General features: G+C 35.4%; 1 protein-coding gene and 1 long non-coding RNA gene across 2 annotated transcripts; both read right to left on the reverse strand.

Annotated features, from left to right (window-relative positions):
* Positions 1–70: 70 nt before the first annotated feature.
* On the reverse strand, positions 71–27998 carry LOC106176977 (large neutral amino acids transporter small subunit 2). Its single transcript, XM_087012278.1, has 12 exons — positions 27547–27998; positions 18295–18453; positions 16156–16291; positions 6421–6546; positions 6030–6129; positions 5694–5738; positions 5300–5423; positions 4866–4969; positions 4336–4432; positions 3869–4018; positions 3165–3342; positions 71–2789 (listed from the first exon to the last, which is right to left on the reverse strand). The coding sequence occupies exons 1-12, from the start codon at positions 27724–27726 to the stop codon at positions 2725–2727; spliced, it is 1464 nt and encodes a 487-aa protein (XP_086868404.1). The 5' UTR covers positions 27727–27998; the 3' UTR covers positions 71–2724.
* Positions 13203–15623, reverse strand: LOC147762542 (uncharacterized). The gene is made up of 2 exons (XR_015334212.1): positions 14629–15623; positions 13203–13785 (listed from the first exon to the last, which is right to left on the reverse strand). It is a non-coding gene; the product is annotated as an uncharacterized LOC147762542 (long non-coding RNA).

Genomic DNA, 27998 nt, shown 5'->3' on the forward strand with positions numbered 1-27998 from the left:
CTTTGTAATCCGCAAAAGAAAGTATCAGCAGTAAGACCTCATATATTACATCATATTGGTTATTCTGGCAATAGGTATAAGCACATTCAGCTTTATTTCAAGAATGCCCAAAGAGATACAAATATTGAGATTCACTAATAAATCAATTGCAGCGTAGCTTACATGTACAAATATACTCGTCCAAAGCTGCACATATAAAATAAAGGCTAGTAATTAACAATGCCCAAATATTGTCATAAATTCATATCAAATACAAAGTCACCACATGGTATCAATACATGTCAAAATGATTAAATAAATATATTAATTGGATTATGTACAAACAATTCCAAACATAACCACACTGCTTTTGTTCACTTATGGTACAAAACTCTTATAGGGCATTAAGGATAAAATATTCTTCTTGATTCACATAAGTGGGTGGAGGATATATACCCCCTCCTGGTTCGTTTACTAATTAAAGCTGATTAAATTTCCTCTAAGTGACAAGCTGCATGAAACAGAAACAGTTTTTTAACAAGGTCATAACAAATATACAAACACAAAACCAAATATAATATTATATTTATAACTAAAGTATACATAAACAGGGTTATAATTGGGTAAACAGTTACATAACCAGTTTATAACAGTTATATACACATCAAAACGGATGTGAAGTTAGATACCAGATGTTTCATTTCTGGAATTAAATTTACTAACGTAATGATACTATATCAAGTATACAGTATCATATATTCGTTATAATTTATACAGTTATGTACTAGTAAGTAAACTGTACCATGACTACGATACAGTTACACCTTAGAAAGTATATATGCTAATTTTCATGATGTAACCAGATCCTCACTGAGATATAAACCATATCCTCACTGGGATATAAACCATATCCTCATTGGGATAAAAACCATATCCTCACTGAGATATAAACCATATCCTCACTGAGATATTAACCATATCCTCATTGAGATATAAACCATATCCTCATTGAGATATAAACCATATCCTCACTGAGATATAAACTGACCACTTATATCAACATTGTACCCAGTGTAAACAGATTCTTGAAATAGTTGCATTAATCAATGCAACCAAAACATATATGATACGTTTTTAAAATATGAATAAGGAAATAAAGATAAATCTTACCATACACTTCAATTCTATAGTTCCCTATTATACACATCATTAGTAATCAAAACCAATGGTTGACATACAATGATAAAGGAAGACTAGGCAGTGCAAAACTTGATTTTAATTAAGTGTATGTCATTTAAAGACAGATTCAAAATAAATAGCCTTCCATAATATACGACCACATGTACAATGATGTATCTAGAATCCATAAGTTTGCATACACCCTAAGGCTTGCATGTTGGTTACAAACTGTTCCATGAATTCCAATCTTAAATCTAAAACTATACACCCTCATTTTAAGAAAATCTACATCTAGTTCACTTATAGACTTATCTGTCTCCATGGCCACATTTTGGCAGCATAATCAAAGGAACTGTTCAAGGGAATTTAGGGCAAAAAAATAAAAAAATATTGGTATTAGCTACTGTAACGGCTTTCTTGTACAAACCATCCATCCCTGAACATATGTTCCATGCCAGACCTGTAGCGAGGGGGGTTCGGGGGTTCAAAAGAACTGCCCCTTTTGTTGTGAAAAGGTCCACTCAGGGTAACATTTGATCTAGGTTAATGAAGCTTTTATGGAAGAAGGTCCACTTTTTCAGAAAAAAGAACCCCAATTTTAAAATTGCTGGCTATGGGCCTGCATGCTAAGAACTTCCCTATAGATACAGGTTCCTTTACAGTTTCATGAAGTGATGATCCACCACCTGCCCACCCCTGCCAGGAGAAGCACTAGAACTTTTGCAAGGCTGCCGAGAAAAACATTTAATCAACATTTGTTTTATTCAGTGCTTTAATCTCACACAGTGCTTCCTAAGATCACTGTGTCCCTTCTAAGAGTTATACTTGATTTAATTTTCTTTATAATTGTTCACTAAAAACACTTGTTTAATGTTTATGCTTTGTGTGAGACTCTTGGTTGTTATAAATATTAAACTTTATGTAACAAAATATAGGGTGTGTATATATTTTCACCAAACAAACAAACAAAAATACACTTAGCCCTTAAAAGACAGAAGGCACTTGTACTAGAATGAGGTCCATATTCCTTTGCTAGAACACAGAATTCACAGAATATTTCTGAAATACATCAAAAATTGGTTTTGAAATGCTACATGATGTGTCATTTTTATCCCCATCTTTTGACTAAAGAAGAAAATTATCAATGCTTTTGTTTCAGGCTATAAGTTAATTTTAAGAATGCATATACTTTAGGCTAAAAGTTCATTTTAAGGAGTGCTGTAACATTGCAACAGATCTCCACACTTGTTCTACAAACTATAGAATATTCTAATAGTTAATGAAAATGATCAAACTGACAATGATATACAGTAAGTCATAATGACTTAATTTACAAAACATCATTAAATATCTGAATTTACTAGTTATTATTTATAATTGAACTCTTAGCAGTTCTATGTATTTTATTTTTGCATTATCTAGTTATTTGGCTTTATAATTCATTATCTCATATAAATAATGCATTTAGCTCTGAATAGATATCAGAAATAAGCACCCTGTGTTTGAAATCTCTGCATTCACAATGATGTGGTCCATCTTGCATCCTTCATACACTGCTGCCATCTGTTAGTCTGTTTTCCCTTCTTGAAAGACCACATCAAACATCTTTTGGCCAAGCACTGTGCTTTTCACTAAAAAAGAGAGAAGACATTAAATCTTTATAGTAAAAATCATTGATAGAAATACTTAAAGGGTGAAAATTGAGACAATAATTTTGACCAGTGGGCCAGGTATTAAGTCACAGGCAGTCACCCCACATGAGGAAATCAGGTCAAATTAAACTTCACTCAAAAGACTAAAAAAAAAAAAAAAAAAAAAAAAAAAACTGGCATAGCCTACATCGCTGATATACATCAAAGCTTAGGAATCTTAATCTACCATTAACTTTTTTCGGACTTATGAGAAACTTGTTACAACCACTGTCCCTAAAATAATACTCACTTGTAAAACAAAAGTGTCTTGATATATATAATAAGTATTAAAATTATCAAAAACACCTTGCTCACCAATGAAATTCTGTACAGACTTGGGTTTTTTCTTCCAGCAGACCCCTATAATATAGACAGGTATCCCGGACACCACACAGAGCACCCCTATCCCAGTGTCCCTGGTGGCAGCGTACAGGGGGACCACCAGGAGGAAGACAACAGCTATCAGGAAACTGATGGGGATGATCAGGTTGAACTGGAAAGAAAATTAAATTATAGAAAAAAAACTGAAATGCTGAAGTGTAAACAGCTCTAAGTTTAGCTGTTGTTTGAAGAAATTACAGTTACTATTAAACCCTTTTCACATTGAGTGGTACATGGTTAGGTGACAGTGTCAAGCATGGCATGGGGTTTCTCTTGGTAACTCTCTTACATAATAGCCGGGCTATTTAATTGTCAAACCTCCTAGTAATTAATTCAATACTGAAAATAATATACAGTAAGTTCTTGTGTAAAAAGGGTCTGATTGTAACTTTGTGTGCATGATACAGCTGTGCAATAGAAAGCCATATAGTCAGGAGTCAAAATATGACTCATTTACATTATTTAGAAGAAAAAAAATGGCTTCAACATCAGCTATTGAGAATTTAGTTGCACTTATGTTGTCAGATCCATGCAGGCCATGTAGAAACAAGTCAAAATAACATCTTACATGTACAGCACAAGGACCAGGGTAAAACATTATATCTGCATTCATTATGAAAATCTTTAATGTCTCTTACCTTGATAGGCCTGGGTCTGTCTGGTTCCTTAAAGCGTAGGTACACCATGCCTGTGATGGAGGCCCCCACTGACAACCACTGTACAAAGCTCATGTAGTTGATCAGTGCAAATACATCACTGGAGATTAACATCAGGAGGGACATGATGCCCTGGAAATGTATTAAAGGGTTTTTCCTTCATATAATTCTTTTACTTCAGAAAAAAATTATGCTAGAAAGCTGTCCTGGAATTTTACAGGACAGGACATTATGTAACTGTGTTGTTTATAATTTGTTTCCAAGTGTAGATCTTTGCCAATGGTAATGTATATTTTTAAGCAGTAACATAATGGCTCTGCTGTGGGTGCACGTGGAGTTCTACACTCGCATCAGTGACATAACTATATCCCTAGTTGATAACCCCCTGCTTCTCCCCTTAATACCTGATGTATGTGACCAAAATGCACAGAAGATGACTTCAAATTTACCGTGAACAACATGGCTGGAGTTGGTGTGAATCTCTTGGAGTGAATCATTCCAAGGAAAGCTGGCAGGTGCCCCTCTCGAGCTCCAACAAAGAACAATCTGAAATCAAGAGAAAATGTTGAAAACTCTGAATGGTTTACACACATTACTTAATGAAGCTTTCCATTAATTCTCACCAAGTGACTAATTTTTTATTTTATTTTATTTTTTTACATCTTCACATCTATTAAAACATTTATGGTTTTTACACGTGAAATCTCACAAGCTCCTAGACCATCCTGAGCTGCTACTTTTTTTTTCTCAATCTATAAATACATTTATGAAATATGAATGTTTCTTCAAATAACCATATTATTATTAAGATTAGTCTAACCAAATGCAATAACGAGACTAGCACTCTCCAGTCATTCTCATGCCGTTTCTAGTACAAAACATCAAAATTATATTTGAATAAATTTTATAGAAATACTGAGACACATCTTTTACTTAATACATGCTAATATTAAAAACATGAGGCAGATTACTTTCCTACCTCCCTGAGGTAAAGATCAGTCCATTTACTCCTCCAAAACAAGACAGAGCCACAGAAACTGGCATGATCCATGCCATCACGCCATATATACGCTCTCCAAATGACTGAAATATAGCATACAAAAACCTTATTTCAAAGCAATTTTATTGCTTTATTGACTAATGGAATGGGCATAAATCCAACATGGGTCCTCTATGGAATATATCACATAGTAGACTCCAATGGAAATTTTACTGGATATCCAAAAGAAAAAAAAGAAAAAAAAAACACATTCTAGCATGTATACACTATACACTTAAAGTTACTCATATAGTTACTCATATTTGGTATTATGATTGGATGGTTTACTATAAGAATAATTGACTTTTGGAAGAGTGAAAGCCTGAAAGTCCATAGCTACATGGCTCTAGCTGTTAGCTACATGGAACACTTACCACAGCTACAGCATTGGAGTTGAGCACTTCTTTAGGACTGAGAACAGCCAGATATCCAACATTACCAAGAACATACACAAAAGAAACTATTGGGATAGCAATATAGATGGCTCTGGGGAGATTCCTGAAAATAACACATCTCTTGATTAGTCCACTTATCTGAAAACCATTTAGTTTTTTATATTTATTTCTATCCTAAACCACAGTGCATCATATTGTGGAAACGTATGGATAGTTACAACTGAAGAATTAGTTAATAAGAAATTATGTGAAGAATAATGATAATTTAAAATCTGAAATACAGTTTCTTCCCTAATCTAATACCCTGTCCATATATACAGTGACATATAAGTAGGCCAGATATTAGTTTGTGAAATGTAAAAAAATATCTTACTTAAATGGTTCTATCATTTCTTCTGTAACAAAGTTCAAGAAGTTCCTAGAATAAAACAATAATTAAGACATAAAGAATATACGACAAACAATTTAGAATTTGACAAAATGCTTCCACTGAAAACTGTAAAGATTTTTTCATATTGTCTGTTTTAACCCAAGCACTTACATTAATTGAAACAGTCTTGATCTGAATCAGACTGAAAGTGAGACCAGTGAAACACAAAATGGTCACTTTATAAAATATATTTATATGTCATCACACTTGATAATTTTTCTCTACTTTTTAGGTGTAAAAGTGTAAAAATAACTGGAGAAAGAAAAGGCCACAACTTACCAGCCTGCATATGCAAACAAGCCAGAATAAAGAGCCAGGGAGACATCCCCCACATCGGTGGTTGTCCCTTCCCAAGGTTCAGCAAAACTGTCCGTTTTACCTATAAATACACAGCACTTCTTGGTGTAAGGATCAGGTGAAACAAGAAGACACCAACATCATATAACTACTAGAAAAAGTAAATTAAATGATCGCAAGATGTGAGGATGACAGAACTGAAATACTTTTGGGTGTTAGAACTGGGTGAAAGGAGACATCACTATAATGATATAACAGTAAGAGATATAATCTTAATTTGACAAAATAATTTTTACAAGTTTTACCCAGATAATTGAGAAAGAGAGAGAGAACAAGGTTAAAGAAGATGAAAAAACAAATTTTAAAATCTCACCCATAATCAATACCACTACTCCTGTTAAAATGATAAGAACTAAAGCCAACAATTTGGCAATAGTGAATACGTCTTGCACTCTTGTTGCCCATTTTACATTAGCTATATTGATTACCATTAAAATACCTAAAATTAAAAGTATAAAAACTGACATAAGTAATGAATGTTAAGAGGTAAAAATTGGGTACAAGTTGGCCAATTTGAAAACCAGGCATAATCTACAAATGAACAGTTTCTTTAGGATGTACATTATACTTTAATCTCAATGTAAAGCAACAGATAACATGAGCAACAGGTTTTCAAATATTAACCTTCATAAATAACATTTTTTTAACTGCCAACAAATATTTTCATTTGTAGCAATTAAAAACATCAAATTTGTCATGTGGCATGTTTGTCAAAACACACAAAGAATGCAGCAGATGGGTACTGAAATGCAATCTTCTTCTCCAGCACAATTTTCATCCATCTTCTGCACAGCCAGCTTCTCTAATTCAACCATACTTAGAAAAAAAAAAGAGAACCACTTCACCCACACAAACAAAATGTATATTTCGATTTTTTAAACAAATGAAGAATGGGAATTAAATCAAATAGCAACAGTGACAATAAGGTCAATTTCCTGATAACGTATATGGGATTTATAGACAAACACAAAAAAAATTCAAACAAGCTCTACATGTATGCCTAGTAATTTCATTCATTAACCTGTCCAAGTTTGCTTATATAATAAGATTTATATCTACCCTCAGCCACATCATGTTTGACAAGTCTGACTAAGGGAGACATATACTAGTACCCATATCATCATATAAGCAAAAATGTGGTTATAATTTTATCATTTAATAATGTGTAATATTGGCAATGACATAAAAACAACATACTGAATCAATTATGTATTGTGCTTTTTTTTCATGCCAATAGTACACTGTTTGCAGGTGCACAGCTTCAAGTTCCATTCATACTTTCTTTACAGTTAGACACATTTGTCTACAAAATCACATATTTGTCAACAGAATCACACACATGTCAACAGAAAGCCATAGAATATGTCAGCCAGAAGTAGTGCAGCTGTCATTCAGAAATGAAACAGCAAATACATTGTACTGCAGCACCACCACTACATGCAATAAGTCACTCTAAATTTTGCCTGTTAACCAATAATCCTAAAATTTATAGAACGATGTCACAGGTTTAATTTGTCTGTTGTTGGCAAATTATCATGATATTTATTTTTTTTATTGGTAAACCTTGCATTTCTGCATTATTATCACACAGACATTTAAATTCAGTTCAATGTCAAGGAATAATTTGATAATATGCATGTCCAAATACATGGACTACAGTGTTTGACACTAAAAATTCAAATACTAATGCAAACAATTGTGTTAATAGAGTCAATAAGGGACATTTTGAAGTATGTGCACTGCATTTTTAAATCTAAAACTTCACTGCCCAATTTCTCAATATTCATACTGTATAACAGCACATATATCAAGACAAATATGCAATTTTATTACATCTATAGCTCATTTTAAGCCAAATATAGTAAAACTTCCCTTTTTTGTTACATTGCATCATCATATACCTTCAGCCCTTCAATTATCATTTCTGTCTCCCACATATCTATATATGTAAATTTCATCTGACCTTATTGTGCATTGCATCAGCATGCAGTTTTCTCTTTATTTCCTGAAACTTTAGTATTTTTTCTCTCCAATGATCAATAAATGTCATGCAAAAGATTTGGCAACAGATTTTTTTTTTTTGGGGGGGGGGGGGAAGGGGGTAAATTTTCTGATAATTAATACATCACTTTTCATGAGGACGACGTATGACAAATGTGAAACATGCCACAATTTTCCTTTTTTTTTCTATACACTCTTTCTGCCTTATTACTCAAAGATTTCTCTCCAATTCTCTCACAACAAATGCCGTCCTCAAATACAATCCAACTGTAATAACTGAGGAAGCATTGCATCAGAAACACACCAACCTTTTCATCTGAATCATCAGTTTATACACATGATTTGTATTGATCTCTCTAACCACACATTATACATGGTACAATCGCTTTGAGGAGGGGGGGAGGGGAGGGGGAGGGGCTCAAACAAACCATCCACTTGGATATCTATCAAGTCCTGAACTAATTTATTAAACAGTCCCATTTTTTTTCTAAAAGAAATACCGCAATCCAATAACTGACCACAGATCTGTTTCACACATGATCTCAATGACAGACACCGTGTAATACAATGACCATGAAAATTTCATACAGGAATATTTTATCACCCTGACTATCTCCAAACCAACAATTAATCTGCCTGATACTAAAGAAATATTACCATATTTTAAGTACAGGCACATGTGAAAAAAAATGGCAAAATGACAAAAGACAAAAACCGAAAAGAGAAATGAAATTTGGGAATCAACTTTACTATTTTTAAAAACTGTCTCCTACACTGCAGTGCCACAAGGATAATTCTGTCATAAACTACCCTCTACCAGGGCAAGAGATTGATTTTTCACAGATATGTCTCTAGATAAATAGACGGTCATTTTCCGTTTTTCCCTAAAAGTATATAATCTGCCACCCTGGTAGATGGTAGCCATAAACCCTTTTTAAAATACTCTACTGCCAGATGTCACTGCGTACACACAGCAGTACAAAACATTTGACTAAGCTTGAAACACCCTGTGTTTCCTGTTGTCAAGATCCATCAAAAGATAAAGTTATAGAAAAAAACTGCTCTGCTGAGTTCCTCTCGCTCCTAGTAAGTAAGACCCCATTCCCACAGATTTTAGATCGATCTATCCCTGTGGGGATTCTCACTAGATTACTGTCAGCTTAGCGGGCTTAAGCGTCTGTTGCCCGTAAATATCTGTGGGAATCGTCCCTTATTTTCAAAGAAACTATGAAACTCAGGGTGAAGATATCAGGAAAGGGAGCGGTGCTTGAAGCTAAATGCAATTAGGTTATTATTTTCCTTGACTTTTTTTCTTGACTCTTTTAAAGACAGACAATACATTTGCAATGTTATCCCAGCCCACCTGAGGTTCTTTTCAGTGCACATGAACTGTTTTAACGGTTAATAACCTCTCTTTCATGCTGCTTAGTATTTCCGATAGCAAGTACATCATCTTCTCTATAATTATTTCTGCACTGAATATATCCCAACTCTCTACAAGGTTTATAATGTACATAATGGGCTCTGAAAAGGTGGCTACACCGAAACAGATTGAAACAGATCAGACCTACAGGGATGCTGGTGTAGATGTCTTTTTGTCAGTGTCACTTTTCTCTCAAATGGGTTTGCAAACATCAGTAAAGATATTAACACTTGACTGAGTTATTACCTCCGCAAGGGAGGTAAATTTTTAATGTTTTTGCATTCAGTGATTTGTTAGTTAACAGCTTTACTCATAAAGCAGTGGATTGTTGTACTGGAATAACGAGCATCATTTTTGTTAAAATTTTGTTCACCAAACATTGGATTTATGATTCATAAAATAAGAAAGTGAAATCTTCCTGAGAGGCTACAGTAAGTTCAAGTGCACAAATATCAAATAAATGGCACTGATAAAGTCAAAAAATTTTCAAAAAATCAACCCAGCTAAAAAAAGTGAAGTATTTAATAAATTTGTATTACTTTACTAATTTTCTAATTTTATGTTAAAACGGCCTATCAAGTTGTCTTAACAATGATACCTAACTTTTAAATAAAGTGTGGTTCAATAATTACCCTAGAGTTCCCAAAATCTGATGAAATACCCCAATGCAGCTTATCAATATAAAGGCAGACCCCTGAATGCCCAGGTAACATGATATAAGGTTATCTCCACTACAAGGGCAGGGGTTTGAGAGACAGCACCCAAACTGATAAAATAACCCAAACGGAACAGTCTGCTTTATCAAGATAAAAGCAAAAGTAACCTCTGGGGCTGGTTTCATCAAATAGCCTACAACTGAAAGCCAGTCTCAGTTCTGAGATATAAAATGTGGCTCTTTTTAGTTCAGGATGATTCGAAATAAGTCAACTAAAATGAAGTTACTATTTGTCTTATTAAATATAGGCCATTTTTCCTTTAAAAATTAGTCCCAATATTTCATAAAAGTTAAATATCACTGGTTGGACAAGCCGGAAACAACTATTCTTGGTGGTAGATTTGATCAGCCATGTACAATTATTGGTCAATAATGGCAAAATTAAAAATATATCTTTTTGAACTGTAGGCAAAGTGAAGAATCAATAATCAATATTATAACTACTGTTACAGTAGAGCACAAACATCCATCTAGGATCAAACAAGACATTGCCAAGTAATTTTGATCTAAAAATAAAAACCAAGGCTTCGTTCACATGGAAAGTCTATTTTCTAAAAATCTATTTTCTATTCGCGGTATCTTATGATCATGGTCTGTGCCCTGAATATCCCGCGGCGTAATTACTGGCAGCGCGAGCCAGTTACTATAAGTTACTTTAAGTAACTGGCTCGCGCTGCCAGTAATTACGCCGCGGGATATTCAGGGCACAGACCGTGATCATTAGACATACCGCGGATAGAAAATAGAATTTAGAAAATAGACATTGCATGTGAATGAAGCCCAACTCTCAGTCTTTGGGTCTTTTGTGGAACCAGATCCTGTAAAGGTGATTAAAATAATAGTATATTAAGGTTATCAGGAACCCAAAGAAAACTTGTCTGTGCATACAATAGGTTATCAGTGCATGTTTCATGTGAAAGCACAGCTCCATCTTGATAAGGAGAAAGGGTTTTTTCAAAAAGGACAGAGTGATTTTAATCAACTGAAGTTGAATAAATATGCAAAAGAAAAAAGAAAAAATCTGAACTTCTGTCTCGAATCTATCACAATCAGTGGGTGTGTAAAAGGTAATACATGGTAAAAAGGTATTACATTAATAATTATTTCCTCTACAGGGGCGGATTCAAAGATATATTCTGACATCTTCCAAATTATCTTTGATGATCGGTTCTTCATTTTTGACCGTCTTCCGACAGAAAAAACTAGATAACCGTCAATGTAAACTTGAAAATCTGACCGTCTTCCGGAAGACCCAGAAGACGCCCTAAATCCACCCCTGCTCTATGATCAAAAAAGTTCCTAAAGACTTACTTTGTACTAAGTCCCAAAATTTCTGAAATGGGTTGCTTAAAGTGCTTCCAATAAAAAGGGGAGACAATAGGCCATTATGTTTTTAACAAATGCCTTTCAATTGACATGAGTACATCTAAAATAACCCCATCTTCATTCAGTTTCTGTTTTTTTTTTTTTGTTTTTTTTTTTTTTTTCAAGCCTGACTTTCCTATCCTACAAATATTTCAAATTCCATCTTCCAGTCTGGCTTTCTATATATCTGATGTGAGGAGAGTTGTTCAACATTTTTTCATGAGCTAAATTCAAGCTATTAGTAAGTAATTCTTTTTAACCTGTATAATGTTGTTTTAATAGGCAGGTACAGACCACAAGGCACTATGATGTCTCACAAGTACAGCACTAACTTACTGCACTTCCTTCTCATTAAGAATTTCTATATTCTGTGGTAAATACCAGTAGCTTTTGGTACACCTGCCCCCCCCCCCCCCCCCCCCCCCCCCCCCCCACCCTTACACACACACACACACACTTCTCTGCTTCAGGCTCCAACACACAGAAAAAACTTAGAACCTTTTTCCTTCATACACATATCCCACATCCAGTCAAGCCAACATATTACCTCAAGTTTCCTTGTTATGCTTTATCTATATCTAGAACATGATTCTCCGATACAAAACCATCAGATTCTATATATAACAATTAATGGTACACTTAAGAGACATTCATTGTGAGTACCATGATAAATGTTTGCCACAAAGATGTACAATTTTACAACTGTCTGGTATGTTTATAGTTATAGAACAACAATGGTATGTATGAGTGACATATACAAATTATATACCAGTAACCCAGATAGCATGCATACGATGGGCCAACGTTGGCCCAACGTTGCCTTGGTTGACCATGCAACGTTGGCCCAACGTTGGGTTTCCATCTAAGTGCTCACTTTGGCCAACGGTTGGCTGAACGTTTTTTTAATGCCAACGCATTGCCAACGTATTCCCAACCAAACTGCGTTGGCCCTACATTGGGCCAACTAATAACCAACATTGGTCCAACAATTACCCAACCTGTAACCAACAGTGTATTTACGTTGGTCCTACTAATAACCAACATCAGTCCAACGATTACCCAACCAAACTGCGTTGGCCCTACATTGGGCCAACTAATAACCAACATTGGTCCAACAATTACCCAACCTGTAACCAACAGTGCAATTACGTTGGTTCTACTAATAACCAACATCAGTCCAACAATTACCCAACCTCAAACCAACAATGTATCCGCGTTGGCCCAACGGCAGGCCAACTGGTCACCAAGTTATCTGCAATTTGCACAACAAATTATGATCCAACCTAAAACCAGGGGCACAGTGATTTACAGTAACCCAACATTGAGCTAAAGGCACAATCTTTTTTTTTTTTGGAATCACATACGTACTAGTAGTAGGGCACTGTAATTACACATCTGATGCACAGGCAGATCAATGTCCTGATGAAATATCTTGAGCATCTTAAATCTGCAAACTGCAAGATATGGCTGAAAAATTGGCAAGGTTTCTAAGGGATGAATCCTTCAGAGGACTTGATCTGCCTGTGATCATTTACACTACACCTGGAAAATTGTCAATTAATAATTGTAGTTGAAACAAAAAGATTAGTGATATATTTTGAACTGTTTAATTAATTCATAACATAACATAAAACAAATACATTACACCAACTAAATAATGATATGTGAATTGAAATATAATACAAAAAGACAACAAAGAAAATTTTTATAAGATATTATAATATTAAATTTAAACATTAATAAGTGTGTCTTATATCAATTGTTACATGATTCACATCAAAAAAATTTTAACAGTCCTATGACTTTTCACCTTATTCCTGGAGTCAAGGCATTTTTCTACTAGTAAAGTCTTTTTTGCCCCATTTCAATTTTTAAAAATATTTTCATTAAATTAAATTTTAAACCTGAAACCCTTGTTAATGTCAGGTAAGATGCTTTTCATAGGAACTTTCATAAGTTATATGTCAAGTCTATAAAATTACAGTCTCTTCCGTCAGGCAAAATCTCAGACATTGTCTCTTTAAAAATCAAATCAGTGGTCATATGAGTTCAATCTTTGTGTTTTTTTTTTCTCTCTTTCCTGTCCTGCACCTGCATGATCTTTGGCAAAGCACGAGTAGTTAGGTGTATCTTCAACATCTTTTTCTGAACAGTCACAGAAGAGTGTGCTGCACCTACAAATTTAAATATTAAAAACACTTGAAATATAATGCTAGAATTGGTATGGTACATAACATGACTTTACCTCTTCCCCCATATTTCATACACATACTAGTACTAGTAGGTGTGTATTATATGATAATCTCCCCACCTTTTCTAAGTTAGGCAAAAGCCAATATCTTAACTTTAAAAGTGTGTGTCTTGTGTGCAGTAATTTATAGTGATTTATTTAAATTAGTTCTTACGTGTACACTTGACCATGAATTCGTTTTTTAGACAACTGTAATGTACCACTAAATTCCACATCATTTAATCATTCCAACAACTCTATCACAGAATTTACTGGCCAGGATTCATACAGACACATAAGAACAATTGGCTTCCAAGGACTTTTAAGGCTCTAATTTAAATCATTTTCAATGATTTTAACTAATGAGGGCAAGTTATACATTAATACAGTTATATTAAAGTGTACATACCAAAGGAAAAAGGACTCATTTCATTTAAACTTTGTCTTTGTAACACATTGATGATGAAAAGTTGAAAATAAAAGTACAAGTAATGATGTATTAAAAGGTATTACCCCCATCTGTGAATTATTGTCTGTATTCATCTCAATAAACTACAAAGTTTTAAATAATATTTTTACAAAGACAAAATGCTGAAATGCAAACCTTTTTCAAGCCTAATAGCATTTTCAAGTACTTTTCAAAGTTACATTTAAACTAGAGCCATTTAAACTAGTTACATTTAAACTAGTCCAAAGTGCTGGACTAAATTTGAACACTTTTCAAGGCTGTATGGATCCTGGTGCATCAGTAAATAATGGGAAAATACACAATTAAAAAGTCACTTACCAGTACATGCTCACTTCTTATCCTATCTCTTTATCTCTTCATTTTCTAATTTCCAAAAAGATGTCTTCTTTTTATATCCAGAAATCAATGCTTTCAGCCGTAATTCTTGCCTCTTCCTTAGAACATTTCTGACCTTCTGGCTTAGATTTTTGAATTGGCTCAACGGTCAGCGGTCAGCGCGCTTAAGACTGTGCTATGTATAGTTATTTGACCTGTTTGAGCAGGCAGTAGGCAGACTGTTTATATCAAACTGACAGTTAAGATAAACACCTGGCTTGTAATGAATCTGGTCCAGTGAAAGTTACCAGTGTACTTTAATTAAAAGTCAATTGATGCTAACTATAAAGTTTAAAATTTATATATTGTGCAATTGTACATTATAATAAGATTTCAATCATTTGTCTGATTTCAATAACAATAATAATAATAGCAATAATAATAAATATTTTTCACAGCATTATTTAAAAAATATAAATCTGTTCACTCAGTAATTTTTTATAGGTGAAGTCTATGTACTATACACTATATCCATTCAGAAAAAAAGACAAAATGAAAAAAAAAATATATATATATGAGAGTATATAGCTTGGAAGACAAATAAAAGTAGAACACTGTTTTTTAGCCCAAGGAATTTGACAAACTCTTAATAAAAAAAAAAAAAATTAATCCTAAAAACTATATGTTACTGATCAATAGATAAGCACATGTGATTCTCAGTTGTGAACAGAAACATTTTTATTATAACAGAAACATTATTCATTTCTATTGAGTTGTTAATTGGATACGTTGGCCCAACGTTAGGCCAACGTATGCAACAAATATGCACACGTTGGCCCAACGTTGGGCCAACGTGAGCATATTGCAGTTATGTTGTGCATATTATGATGTGGTTGGGCCAACGTTGGGCCAACGTATTACTACCAACGCCAACCATGTGCCAACAAACCAACGATTCCCCTACGTTGGCCCAACGTATGCTTGCTATCTGGGAAGCTGACAATTTTTCAAATTTAGTCGCCAGTGGTCATGCTGCCTCGTCAGGTGGCAACCACGCAGGTGGGGGAACAATGTCTGGAGGATATAGTTGTAGAAAAACAAAACTACATGCATGACTGTCAGGTACATATTATACCAGTAGAATGTTTTTTTTTTTTCAAATTAGAGTTAAGACAGAATAATCACTGAAGTGTGAATATATCTACAAACTCTAATGTCTGATGGATTAAAAATGAGTCTTGACATCTAATTTCAATTTTTCAAAATTATCCACAACTAAAATTTTAAGAAAATTCCACTCTCTATTTGATAGTGCTGTGGGTGCATAAAAGTAGTGGTTGTAGTGGTGTAGAGTACAATAATTGTCCAAAATTGCACACATATAAATATGCACAAGCACACACACGACATCCCACATGCACACACACACACACTTTGCTTTGTAGATAAATATGTAGAGCCAGTCTGCCAGTACTTCCTTGTACACATGGCTGCCAGTACTTCCTTATACACATGGCTGCCAGTACTTACTTATACACATGGCTGCCAGTAGCCGCACAGCCACATCCGGTGGCACACATGTGGGAAAGAAAGGCTGGAGAATGTAGTTGGCGAAGGTAAGAGCTACAATAGCCTGAGCAGTTGGACGAATGATGATGAGATTTACCTGAAAAAGATTTGGTTTAAAAATACATTTTGTAATACAATTAGATTTAACTGAAAAGGACTTTAAATATATAAAATGCTTTTTTGTCCCACTTGTCCCCCTTAAAATGTCAGTGTATGGTCCCACTGTTGTGAGAAGTAACTCGGCAGTGGGACTGAACATGGCACAATATTTATATCTGTGTAAGTTATTTATTTATCTGTCTTATGTAATTGTCATTAGTCGTAATTATCCATGTCATCAAACTGGCTTTAAACAGCTATGTAACCTTGGTTTTAAGTTTAAACATATTCTTTTTGTGTAACATGTTTATAGTATGTTTATGGTAAATTTAAAATCACACCAAGGTTTTTCGCATTGCTTAGATAGAATATTTTTTGAGTAATTTTACTGATACGTATGTCCATTATATAAAGATGGTAATGCACTAACTGTATTGTATCGTCATTAGTATATCATATTGTACAAGGTCATGACAATCTATGTACCAGTATAGAAATAAATTGAATTGAAATTGAATTGAATATAATTTAATTTTTAGCAAGATGAGATGACCAGATACATTTTTTTATAAATATTGACAATTACAGATGAAATTCATCAAAAAAGAGGTTAAAATGATATAAATGCACTGGATTCAACTAATTTCCTGTAAAACTTCCAAAACATGGAATGTATTTTGTAGCATCTGCAGTGCAAGCAATTATCTTGTCGTGCGTTCCACAGAAACAATCCATTGGCGCTCTTGAATTTACATGTAAATTCCCATATTCCTATAAATCAAAAATAAACTTTACAAAAAAACTTTACAAATCAAAAAGCAATAGCTTATGCTGGTGGATGTATGATGACAGAGTGAAGTTTATACATATTCACCCTGAAGTTTCTTTGACGGCATTTACAGCAGAGTTGATCTGCAGACTAACAGATCCACCGTCAGCCATATTTGATCTGCAGATCTGCGAATCAACTCTGTTGTGAATGCGGCTTTAACTGAGAATAAAGGAATAATGCCAGGGACATATTCCATACCAACAAAGAACTTCAGACTGAAAGTTGGTCTAAACTTTAATAGTAAAATCCAGTAGACTTTGACCAGATAAATCAGTCGTAGTCTAAATAAATGAAATATGTACTACACCAGTTTTATAATGAAACAAATAGCTCCTATACTTTTTTGAACTAATGGTAAATCTAATGGACTACAAATTTATTCTGAATTGAAGCAGACCAAAATTTGGGGCTTACAGCTAAGACCAATTTTCAGTCTAAAATAATTTTGTAAAAACCAGACCCGCACCTAAAATGCACTGCTATTACTGGCAAATTGATCCTCCCACATAGTAAGTGTCTTCTCTTTACTTCTAATACAGCCCATAGCTGATAGGATATGGTGCTGTGATTAATGTATTGATTGGCATAGAATCAAGGCAAATTACTGGGGACAGGCAAAATATACAGACTAGTTAAAACAGGCTGTTACACTGCTGTCAGTGGGCTGGGACTGGTGTCACAAAGGAACTTGGACCTAAAGATTGTCTTAACTCTTATACATGTACCCAGTTGACCTAGAACTTTGAGTTAACCTAATTTTAAGCCTCAAGTCCTAATTTTGAATCATGCCTCATGTTGTTAAGTAAAATGAGGATGTTCTCATGACAATGTGAATCAATACAAAACTGTATTATAGATCTGGACTCAATTAACAACCCATCTTCCAAAATCATCATTCTTTGAATTAAACTAAATATTGATCTTTTTCTTCATTTCAAAAAAAGAAAAATGACAATGACAGTAGATACATTTACCTATCTTCTTCATTGAATTTTATATTTCAACTGAGCTTTAATGTAAATATCAAATGTAATCTCAGTTTTCATTCCAAAATTTTCATCAACTTCCTGGTATAAACCTACTCTGGATTCAAAATTCAAGGAAAATCTAATAATAACACTATGATTTTTCCTGCATCAACCTCAAACTGTATCAAAGCATTCATTTACCCATAATTGCAAGAAAGCACAGAGTGGTCCAAAAGTCTCAAAAATATATGCATAATCTCCTCCAGAGCGGCTTATGGTTGTACCCAGTTCAGCATAACACAAAGCTCCGACCAGGGAGAGAAATCCACACGCCGTCCAGATTATCAGGGACAGACCAACCTGAAAAAGACCCAAGAAAAACATCAAACATCTCTGTTTATCAGAGGCGGGGATAGAGGCTTACTTTGAAATAATGAGTCATGATCTTGACATTTTATACACGGTAACATGATAATCAAAAGTAGCATCATGTGTTAAAAGCTACTGATTAATCTTCATTCTAAAGCTACTGATCATACCTCTGCAACTTCGATCTAGGATTTAAATGCATTGTGTTAGGTAGTTGTTGGTTAAAACTTATTTTTGCGTGTTTTATTGACACATATTAGAACTTAATTTTATTGCTGAAAATTTTCCAGATTCACAGAAGACTACATTAAAGATGACTGGCAGTGGTGATAGTGTTGGGACTAGGGTGGGGGCTTGGGTTGGGGTGGGGGTGTCAGAGGGGGCCATGGTGTTTACCCTTTAACCCACTGTGCCCTCTATCAAACCCATAACTCCCCTCCATCCTTGACTTATACATTTTCCACTGAATAGGTATTCAACAAAATTCATCTTTATTTTCTAAGTATGAAACAGGCCTCATGCACTATATCTCCTGTTACCTCAATCAGCCTGTAACTAATTTAACCATTGCAAACACCAGTTTCTTATTCCAAAACTAAACGACAGCAGGAAGTAGAACAGACAGGTGATAGTACTACAGATCATATAGTAATTGTTCTGTGTACTACATTCTTCCAGGTAACCTGCCCATCCTGCAGGTGTTGAGAGCAATGATCTACAGGTGTGTTATTACCAGGGGAGTACTCCACTACATTATACAGTTCTGGCCACCTACTACACCTAGGTTTGCTCGACATGATTCCATGTACATAACAACAGACAAACAAACCAATAAACAAACAAACAAAAACATCAAAACAAAAGAACAAAACATAAAACATAAAACAAACCAATGAAAAATTATTAAATAAATAAACAAAAATATGAAACAAAAGAACAAAATAATTCTTTATTTCAAATCCTTTCTGTATATAACAGGACTTGAAAGTGATAAATTTTTCAAATCATCATTCAAAAACCAAAGAAGGGAACCGAAGTAAAATAATGGGAAGGAATTAATATAGATGCAGGTAATCAAAAATGCTGGGCTGTTGCGATGCTGGTAATATCACAATTTTGCTATGGAGAATAATGATGTGGATAGAAAAGAGATGACCTCATATATTCAGATACATATCAACTACAATGTACATGTATCATCCTCCCTTCCTGGGACTGAAACACTTTGTTGTTGTTTGTACCCTGCTGGGCGATAGCACACACACACACACACACACACACATACACACACACACACACACACTTCCAGGTAACATGCTCTTTACTTTTGACATGTGGGAATAATTATAACCATATAAATTTATGTAAATATTCCCTGGCCATGTAGTTAGATATAGGCAGATCAGACAGCCACAGTTAAATCTAATTTCAATTTCACCCTGAATTTCAGAGGTTAATGGACACTCCTCTGCCATTTCCACTTATGTCAAAGGCACCCCCCTAACGAAGTCTAAACGAAACCATCCTGTGCCCCACTGAGTAGAGTGTAAATTGTGGTAATGGTCATTAATTTACAGGTTAAACTGCAGACCTAGATATAAGTAAAACCTAAAACTCAGGATAGAATAAGACCCCAGTTTTGACAAGTTGAAGCCATTCTTAACCATACCATGCCCATGCAATCTGAAAAGGTGGTTAAATGGTCATTATAGGCTAAATGGACAGCAGACATCAGCACACCCCGTGGCAGGTGTTGGTCAGTATGCCCCTGGACAGGTGTCTGAAAGGGGAGCAAGACTGACCACACCACTGTCACATGATAATGGAGAACATAGGATTCATGGTCATTATGAAGAACGACAGGTGGCTGTTAACAGCTGCTGGTTACTGCACTGGATAATGTTAAATTCAGTTCACAAAAGAGCTAATTATATTTTAAGACCAAAATTTTGTGTACTTAAATCAGAAGAAGTTCAATATGAAATATTGTCCCTATTTTAAGGAAAGAAAAAAATCCAATATTTTAGTTCAGCATGTATTGTACTGAAGTATACTATGGTTTTAACCTTAATTAACAGATTTAAAGTTATGATATTAAGGTTAAGACCAACTTCTCAAATTCATTTGTGAAACCCACCACCTCCAAAAAGGAATGAATAGATTATACTATTGAATGCATAGTTCACAAGTGAATATAATTTGTATTTCATTTTTTCCCTTTCTCTCATCTGTCTGCCCTTATATGTGTATCAGTTAATTCGTTTGCATTTGAGAGAGAGACAAAAACCATTACCTGCATCACAATTCTCTCAATGTTTACCTCTATAAAAGTAATCTATGAATTGTGCAGCCTTCAATGAAAGTTTTATGCAGGTGAGTTTTGACCAAGTCTGTCAAATTGACAGATGAAACAAATATGTGGATCTATCATAAATGAAAACTTTTTTAACTATCAAAAACTGAGATCCAATGAAATTATTTTCACATCGAAAATTTAATTTGGCACGCATCCCGGAAGGGACACCTTAAGTCTTCTTCCTCGGAGGAAGTAACAAGACTATACTGTCAGAACAACAACCAACTGGAAGCCCACCTTTAGTGAAAGGGCAGGTGTTGGTTCAGAACTACACATCAAGAACCTGTTATACGAGTATGTTACCTTTCAGTAATGAAGTAATGGTTATGACTGCCTTCAGGTCAGATAATAATACACATAATAATGATAAACAGGGATACTACTGTTGAAACAGCAAACATCGGGAGGCCTAACTGTCAGCCATTTTGGGAAGCCATTCAAGTTTTATGGTGCCATTCCAATTAATTGAAGGGCATTGGAGAACAGGTCAAATTATCCACTGATATTTTTTCTGGTTGTTTTATACACAAGTTCAACATGCACATGCAATGCAGTCTATTGCACAACAGTACAAACTGACCCATGTTTTGAGTGTTCATTTTATAAATATTGCTTTGTATTAATTCTAAGAAGACATTTGTGGTGCATAAAGCTTCTTCTTATAATTTTAAAAAAGTTACACCCATTTCACATACTAGTACGTGTTCTCACACATTTTATAATATTTAATGGCACCACGTGGGCTTTACGAAAACTTTGATTTGGATTTGGATTTGAACCTGCATGGTTCTCAGTTGAAATAACTTTGAAAAATTAATTCTTGACCTAATACGTTCATTATAATGTATCTATGTCGCCTCTAACATAAATTAGTAAGCAGCAACAATCCATATCATATAGAACTATTGAAGATAATGATTATTTCTAAAGATTATACTAATAAGCATTTTAACAGTTTGTTTTGGGGGCAAGTACCATGGCATGTGACCATGCAAACAACAGATGCTCAAACCATTATCCAATTGCAATATATTGAGCATAACTTCTAAGATGATCTCTATCTTTTCACTGAATATACTGGGGTAGTGCTTATACTCATCTATTTAGCCAAATACTAAAACTGACTTAAATTGGCTAAAAATAGGCTTGATTTGACTTGTTTAGTCAAAATTTAACCATTGATTCAGAGAAAAAAGTGATGAAAATGTAGTGATTTGGATAAGAAAAAAAAATGCTAGCACTACTCAAAATAAAGTTATAATATATGTCTCTTCACCAAAACGATGCAAGTATTTGTTAGAAACATTAGCCACGTTTTTCTCGTTGGAAAACAAGTATGATGTTTCATTTAATTAGACTAAAATTCCACTTCTGATCACTTCTGATTGGATCATGAGTAGAAAAAAAAATATTATCTAAAGGTTCGGGCAATTTTGCTCTAAAGATCTTTTGTGATGCAGGGGCTGCACCTATATTCATTTGCTGTGATATATATTAATCAGCAGCTGAGGTCATGTCTGGCCAACAGTTCTTTCAAAAATACTCTAACTGATCCCTAAAAAGTGCCTGGGTTATTTTCAAGTTTAATGTTTTGCCTTTGTTTTCCAAACCACTAATGTGAGTGTGCTTCCTGTTTTTGAACATTCAGTAGCAGACACATTTTAAATGAACTGAAAATCACTGTAATGGTTTTTGCAGAAATTTATACATGAATATTTATTGTTCATTTTTTTTTCCACACTGCGTTATAAAACAGCAGAAGTACTGGGATAAGTCAGAATTTAGTGAAAGTTACACAAAATATGAGCATCACTGATTCAATGATTTGACTCAATTAATATCCCGTCACTTCTTTTTTTGGATTGACCCTACAAAGACAATATGGTTTACTCTTTATTATACCTTTTATTCCTTACTTTAGTTTGCAAACTTTAGATTGATATCCCAAAGAAAAGATTACAAAACAAACCTGGCCAGATCTGGTGCAATCAAGTACCACTTTAAGAATAGTGACCAACTGGTATTCAGTGCATTTAAATTCTTCTTCCTACAGGTGTTATAAAAGTTGGTCCTTAAAGACAGATAAACACTTATCAACCAAACAGATGAAAGGCCCATGCATTAGAAACATGCTAAAGAAGCTTTTTTTTTTCAGCAACACCTTCATAATTGATGCTGTTACATGTACAGTAATAGGTTTACCCAGCTAGAAAAGTAGTCCCCTTTGCAGTCTGCTTGCAGTCTCCTTTACAGTCCCCCCATGGAGCCTGCTTTGCAGTCTCCCTAGCAGTCCCCGCTCCCATAGCAGCCTCCTTTGCAGGTATCCTTAAGTATGGAGGGAGTCCCCTTGGCAGTCTTAATTTGCATTTTTGGAACGCGCTGCCAGGGGGACTGCCTGGGCAGTCCCCCTAGCAGTCTGCTTTGGCAGCCCCCCTAGCAGTCTGCTTGGCAGCCCCCCTAGCAGTCTACTTGGCAGTCCCCCTAGCAGTCTGCTTGGCAGCCCCCTTGGCAGTCTGCTTGGCAGTCCCTCTGGCAGTCTTAATTTGCATTTTTGGAACGCGCTGCCAGAGGGACTGCCTGGGCAGTCCGCCTAGCAGTCTGCTTTGGCAGCCCCCCTAGCAGTCTGCTTGGCAGTCTCCCTGGCAGTCTTAATTTGCATTTTTGGAACGCGCTGCCAGAGGGACTGCCTGGGCAGTCCCCCTAGCAGTCTGCTTGGCAGCCCCCCTAGCAGTCTGCTTGGCAGCCCCCCTAGCAGTCTGCTTGGCAGCCCCCCTAGCAGTCTGCTTGGCAGTCCCCCTAGCAGTCTGCTTTGGCAGCCCCCCTAGCAGTCTGCTTGGCAGCCCCCCTGGCAGTCCCCCTAGCAGTCTGCTTGGCAGCCCCTCTAGCAGTCTACTCTGCAGTCTCCCTAGGCAACTGGCAAAATAAAATTTGGTAAAATCTTTTTATTTATATATTTTATTTATTTATTTATTTTTTGTATATTCAAACGGGGGCGTCTCGATAGTCCGAAGGTTCATTGGTCCGAAGGTTCATTGGTCCGAAAAGTGGTAACATTTTCATCGATTTTTTAATCAAGGGTTCATTGATCCGAAGGTTCTATAGTGAATATTCGGACCAATGAACCTTCGGACTATTGAACCTTCGGACTATTGCTACGGCCCCTATTCAAACAATAATTACATTTATCAAAAGGAATTTAGAAATAATCTTTCTCCAAAGTATGTGTTTAAGTTCAAATCTAAATACAAAATTTCCCCTTGATCATAAAATGTATGTTATCTGATCCATTTATATCTAACATATTGGTTTATTTCTCTCCATACAATTTACTTCAGTTTACTGCTTTACATATATATATTTTTTTACAAAGCCCATATTAGCAGAGGGCTGGGAATTCTACTGTATGTTATTTAATCATTCCAAAAACTCTATCACAGAATTCACTGACCAGGATTCATATATACAGACACATAACAGCAATATTTCAAGTAATTTTTAAGGTTTTTTCAACTAATGAGGGCAAGTTATACACTAATACAATTTTAAAGTGTACATACCAAAGGAAAAAAGGCTCATTTCATTTAAACTTGGTATTTTTAACACACTGCATGATGATGAAATGTACAGAGATGTTTTAAAAGGTAATTATCCTCATCTGTGAATTATTGTTGATATATTCATGCCAAAAACTAAAGAATTTAAAATAAGATTTTTACAAGGACCAAAATGGTTAAATGCAAACCTTTTTCTAGCCTAATAGCAATTCCAAGTACTTTTCAAAACCACAAACAGAATTCAAAGTGCTGGGTTAAAATTGAACACTTTCCAAGGCTCTATGGATCCTGGTGCATCAGTAAACTATACATGTAGGAAAATACAAAACCAAAAAGGCTTGCATGCTCACTTCTTATCCTGTCTCTTTATCTCTTCATTTTTCTTTCTATATTTCCTAAAAATGTCTTCTTTTTCAATCCAGAAATCAATGTTTTCAGATTTCTTGCCTCTTCCTTAGAACATTCCTGACCTATAGCTTCTGGCTTAGATATTTGAATCAGCCCAACGGACAACTGCCTGTTTAAACTGTGCTATGTACTGTCCAGTATAGTAATTTGATCTCATTGAGCAAGCTGTAGGTGGACTGTTTATATCAAACTGACAGTTAAGATAAACATGCCCCTAACTTGAAATGAATTTGGTCTATTGAAAGTTACCAGTTGATTTTAAGTCCAACTTAAATTGATGCTAACTGTGAGGTTTAAAATTTATACATTGTGCAATTGTATATTAAAATAAGACTTCAATCATTTGTCTAATTTCAATGATAATAATAGCAATGGTTAAGCATATAATATTTTCACAGCATTATTTAAAAAATATAAATCTGTTCACTCAGTTATTTTTTATAGGTGAAGTAAATGTACTATATATGAGTGTATATATAGCTTGGAGGATTAAAGCCAACAACTGCTTTTAACCCAAACAATTTTAAAGTCATTTTGACAAGCTCTTAATAAAAAGAAAATGTTTTCTTTTAAGCCTGATAACTGATCAAAAGATTAGCATACATGCTTCTCAGTTGCGAATAGAAACACTTTTTAAGTAACTATTGGGTTTTTTATTGCATACGTTGGGCAACGTTAAAAATGTCAGTTATTGCAGCCTCCTTCGCAGTCCCGTGCAAAATATTTAAGTTATTGCAGCACCCTTTGCAGTCTCCTGCAAAAATGCCTAAGTTATTGCAGCCTCCTATGCAGTCCCCTGCAAAATGTTGAAGTTATTGAAGCCCCCTTTGCAGTCCCCTGCAAAAATGCCTAAGTTATTGCAGCCTCCTTTGCAGTCCCCTGCAAAAATATTTAAGTTATTGCAGCCCCCTTTGCAGTCTGCCTGCTCAAGGAGACTGTACACTGGAGCCCCTACTGCAAAAGGACAGTCTCCCTGGCAGTCTCTCTGGCAGCCTGGGCTCCTGTGGGCAGCCGGGGCTCCCATTCTAGCTGGGTACTGTCTTTTTTCACTGTCATGAATAAATGAACACATACATTCCTCCATTCCCCAAACTTTCCCACAGCATTTTCACAAAAGACCAGCAAGTCACTGCCTGTCATTTTTTTCCTGAATGAGGACAATTACTTTTTTCATGCAAGAATGCTATACACTTACATATCATATGGTGCATTTACAACTTAAGATTCATGACCTAACATCCTATTGTACTACAACCTGGGACATAAATATTTATCCCCCTTCCAAACGCCAGTAAAATTGAAGCCAGGTCATTAAAATGTTATAAATTTAGTCAGTTCCTGGCCTCTGTTTCTGCTGCAGGCCAGTGGATTCCTATATCATTGTGGGTAGTAGGCTTTTAAGTTTTCGACATGAACTGTTTTATGGTTATAATTTCTACCAGTAACCTCAGGACACCAGTGCAGTCCATATGGTGTCCCCGTCACTGCCACTTTTATCACCATGAATTAGAAAACACCACATCACTGGTACAGAAACATGGTACAGAACACTGCCAAATATGTTCAAAGTTGCTCTATCAAAAAATATTTCTTTGCAGTGGATTTCGGGGGGGGGGGGGGGGGGGGGGGGGGGGGAGACAATAAAGTGGCCCCCTTCCTCCTCAAAAATTTAAAATTATAAATTCCCATATATTACATTAACAAAGTGTCTTGCAACAAATATAATAGGTAATATTTTTTATAACTTATGCATATAAACCATCTGCAGAGCATAAACTATGAATAATATAATAGATAATATTATTCATATTTTATGCATATAAACCATCTGCAAAGGATCTCCCTACAAAAGCTAGATAGATTTATGGGGCACGTTTGATGTGATTAACTGATTATGAATAAACTGGTACAATTAAGCTACCACATGTCTATTGAACTCAAGAATTAACTAACTCCTACCTTTGAATATTGTTTTGAATATTTTTTACTATAGGCACCATATATGCAGGTTTCCATAAACTGTACGTGTGTGCTAGTGAACAATTGCATGTGCGAGGAGCAAATGTTCCTGTGCATACAGTAAGAGCAAGTGTTTCGGACATGCTGTACATGTGTGTGTGTGTGTATGTGTGTGTGTGTATGCAAGCCCACAGCCAACATTGTAAAAGGTGAGGGGTCGTTTTCTGAAAAGGTAGACCTTTTACCATGAAACTCTTTGTGTACTTAAATAAAATATTACCCAGAGCAGATATTTTCATGACAAAAAGGATGGTTTGTTTGACACGTCACTCTCCCCCCCCCCCCCCCCCCAAATACCCAAACACAGGCCCACTTGCTTTTTTTAAATCACATTTTGGGCACCTTAAAAAATTCCTTGCTTGAAGGGGGGTGGTGGGGCAGAGTAAAGAAGGGGCATTGTCCTCAACTCTCCATTTGGTAATCGTCCAAGGTACACCATATGCCAACATGTGCATGGCTTAATGCGTGATCATTTTCAATACAAAATGCAGTGCATAATAATATTGACATGCTGGACTTGAAAAAACACAACACATAACCACAACACGTTCTAAAATGACTTTAAAAAGGTTCACGGCAATGCACGCCAGTTATAGATCACTGTTTATACTATGGCAGATTCAGGTGGAGAATTTCACCTTTTAAGTCGCCTGTTTACTTTAAAAATGACTATACAAAACTGAGAATACTCGTGTAGGACTAGTTACGGCATTAAGTAAGCAAGAGGTCCAGATACGCTCCACTTACTGATCCTGACTTTTCCAAGACGCCCTTTGGGGTGACAAAAATCCCAGAGCCAATAATAGACCCTATGATGATCGTTACTCCATTTAAAAGGGTGATAGTCCTCTTTAACTGAACCTCTTCGCCTGTTTTGTGATCCTCCGTGGCCCCGCTGTCTTCAGGCTGCTTCTGCTTGTCTGACATTCTTGATAATAACTCGGTGACAATAGAATGAGCAAACGTACAAGGCCGAATACCGCGTGTCACAAAGATGTAAACAAACCGACTGTCGGTTAAATTCCCGACGCGACAGCACTTGCGAGTGGCACGGTTTTAAGAACCAGGTAAATGCTCGATGACTGGAGTTCAGTAGGCAATACAAGCACGTCAGCCCTGCTGGCGTGAAATAATAAAATGTGAAATTCTTGCTTCATGTTCACCAGCCTCATTGTCATGCTGTGTGTGTGTGTAACTGG

The sequence above is a fragment of the Lingula anatina genome, chromosome 4 (genome assembly GCF_051362555.1).
Source record: "Lingula anatina isolate TDL-2025a chromosome 4, LinAna3.0, whole genome shotgun sequence".
In the NCBI taxonomy this organism is placed as follows: Eukaryota; Metazoa; Brachiopoda; class Lingulata; order Lingulida; family Lingulidae; genus Lingula; species Lingula anatina.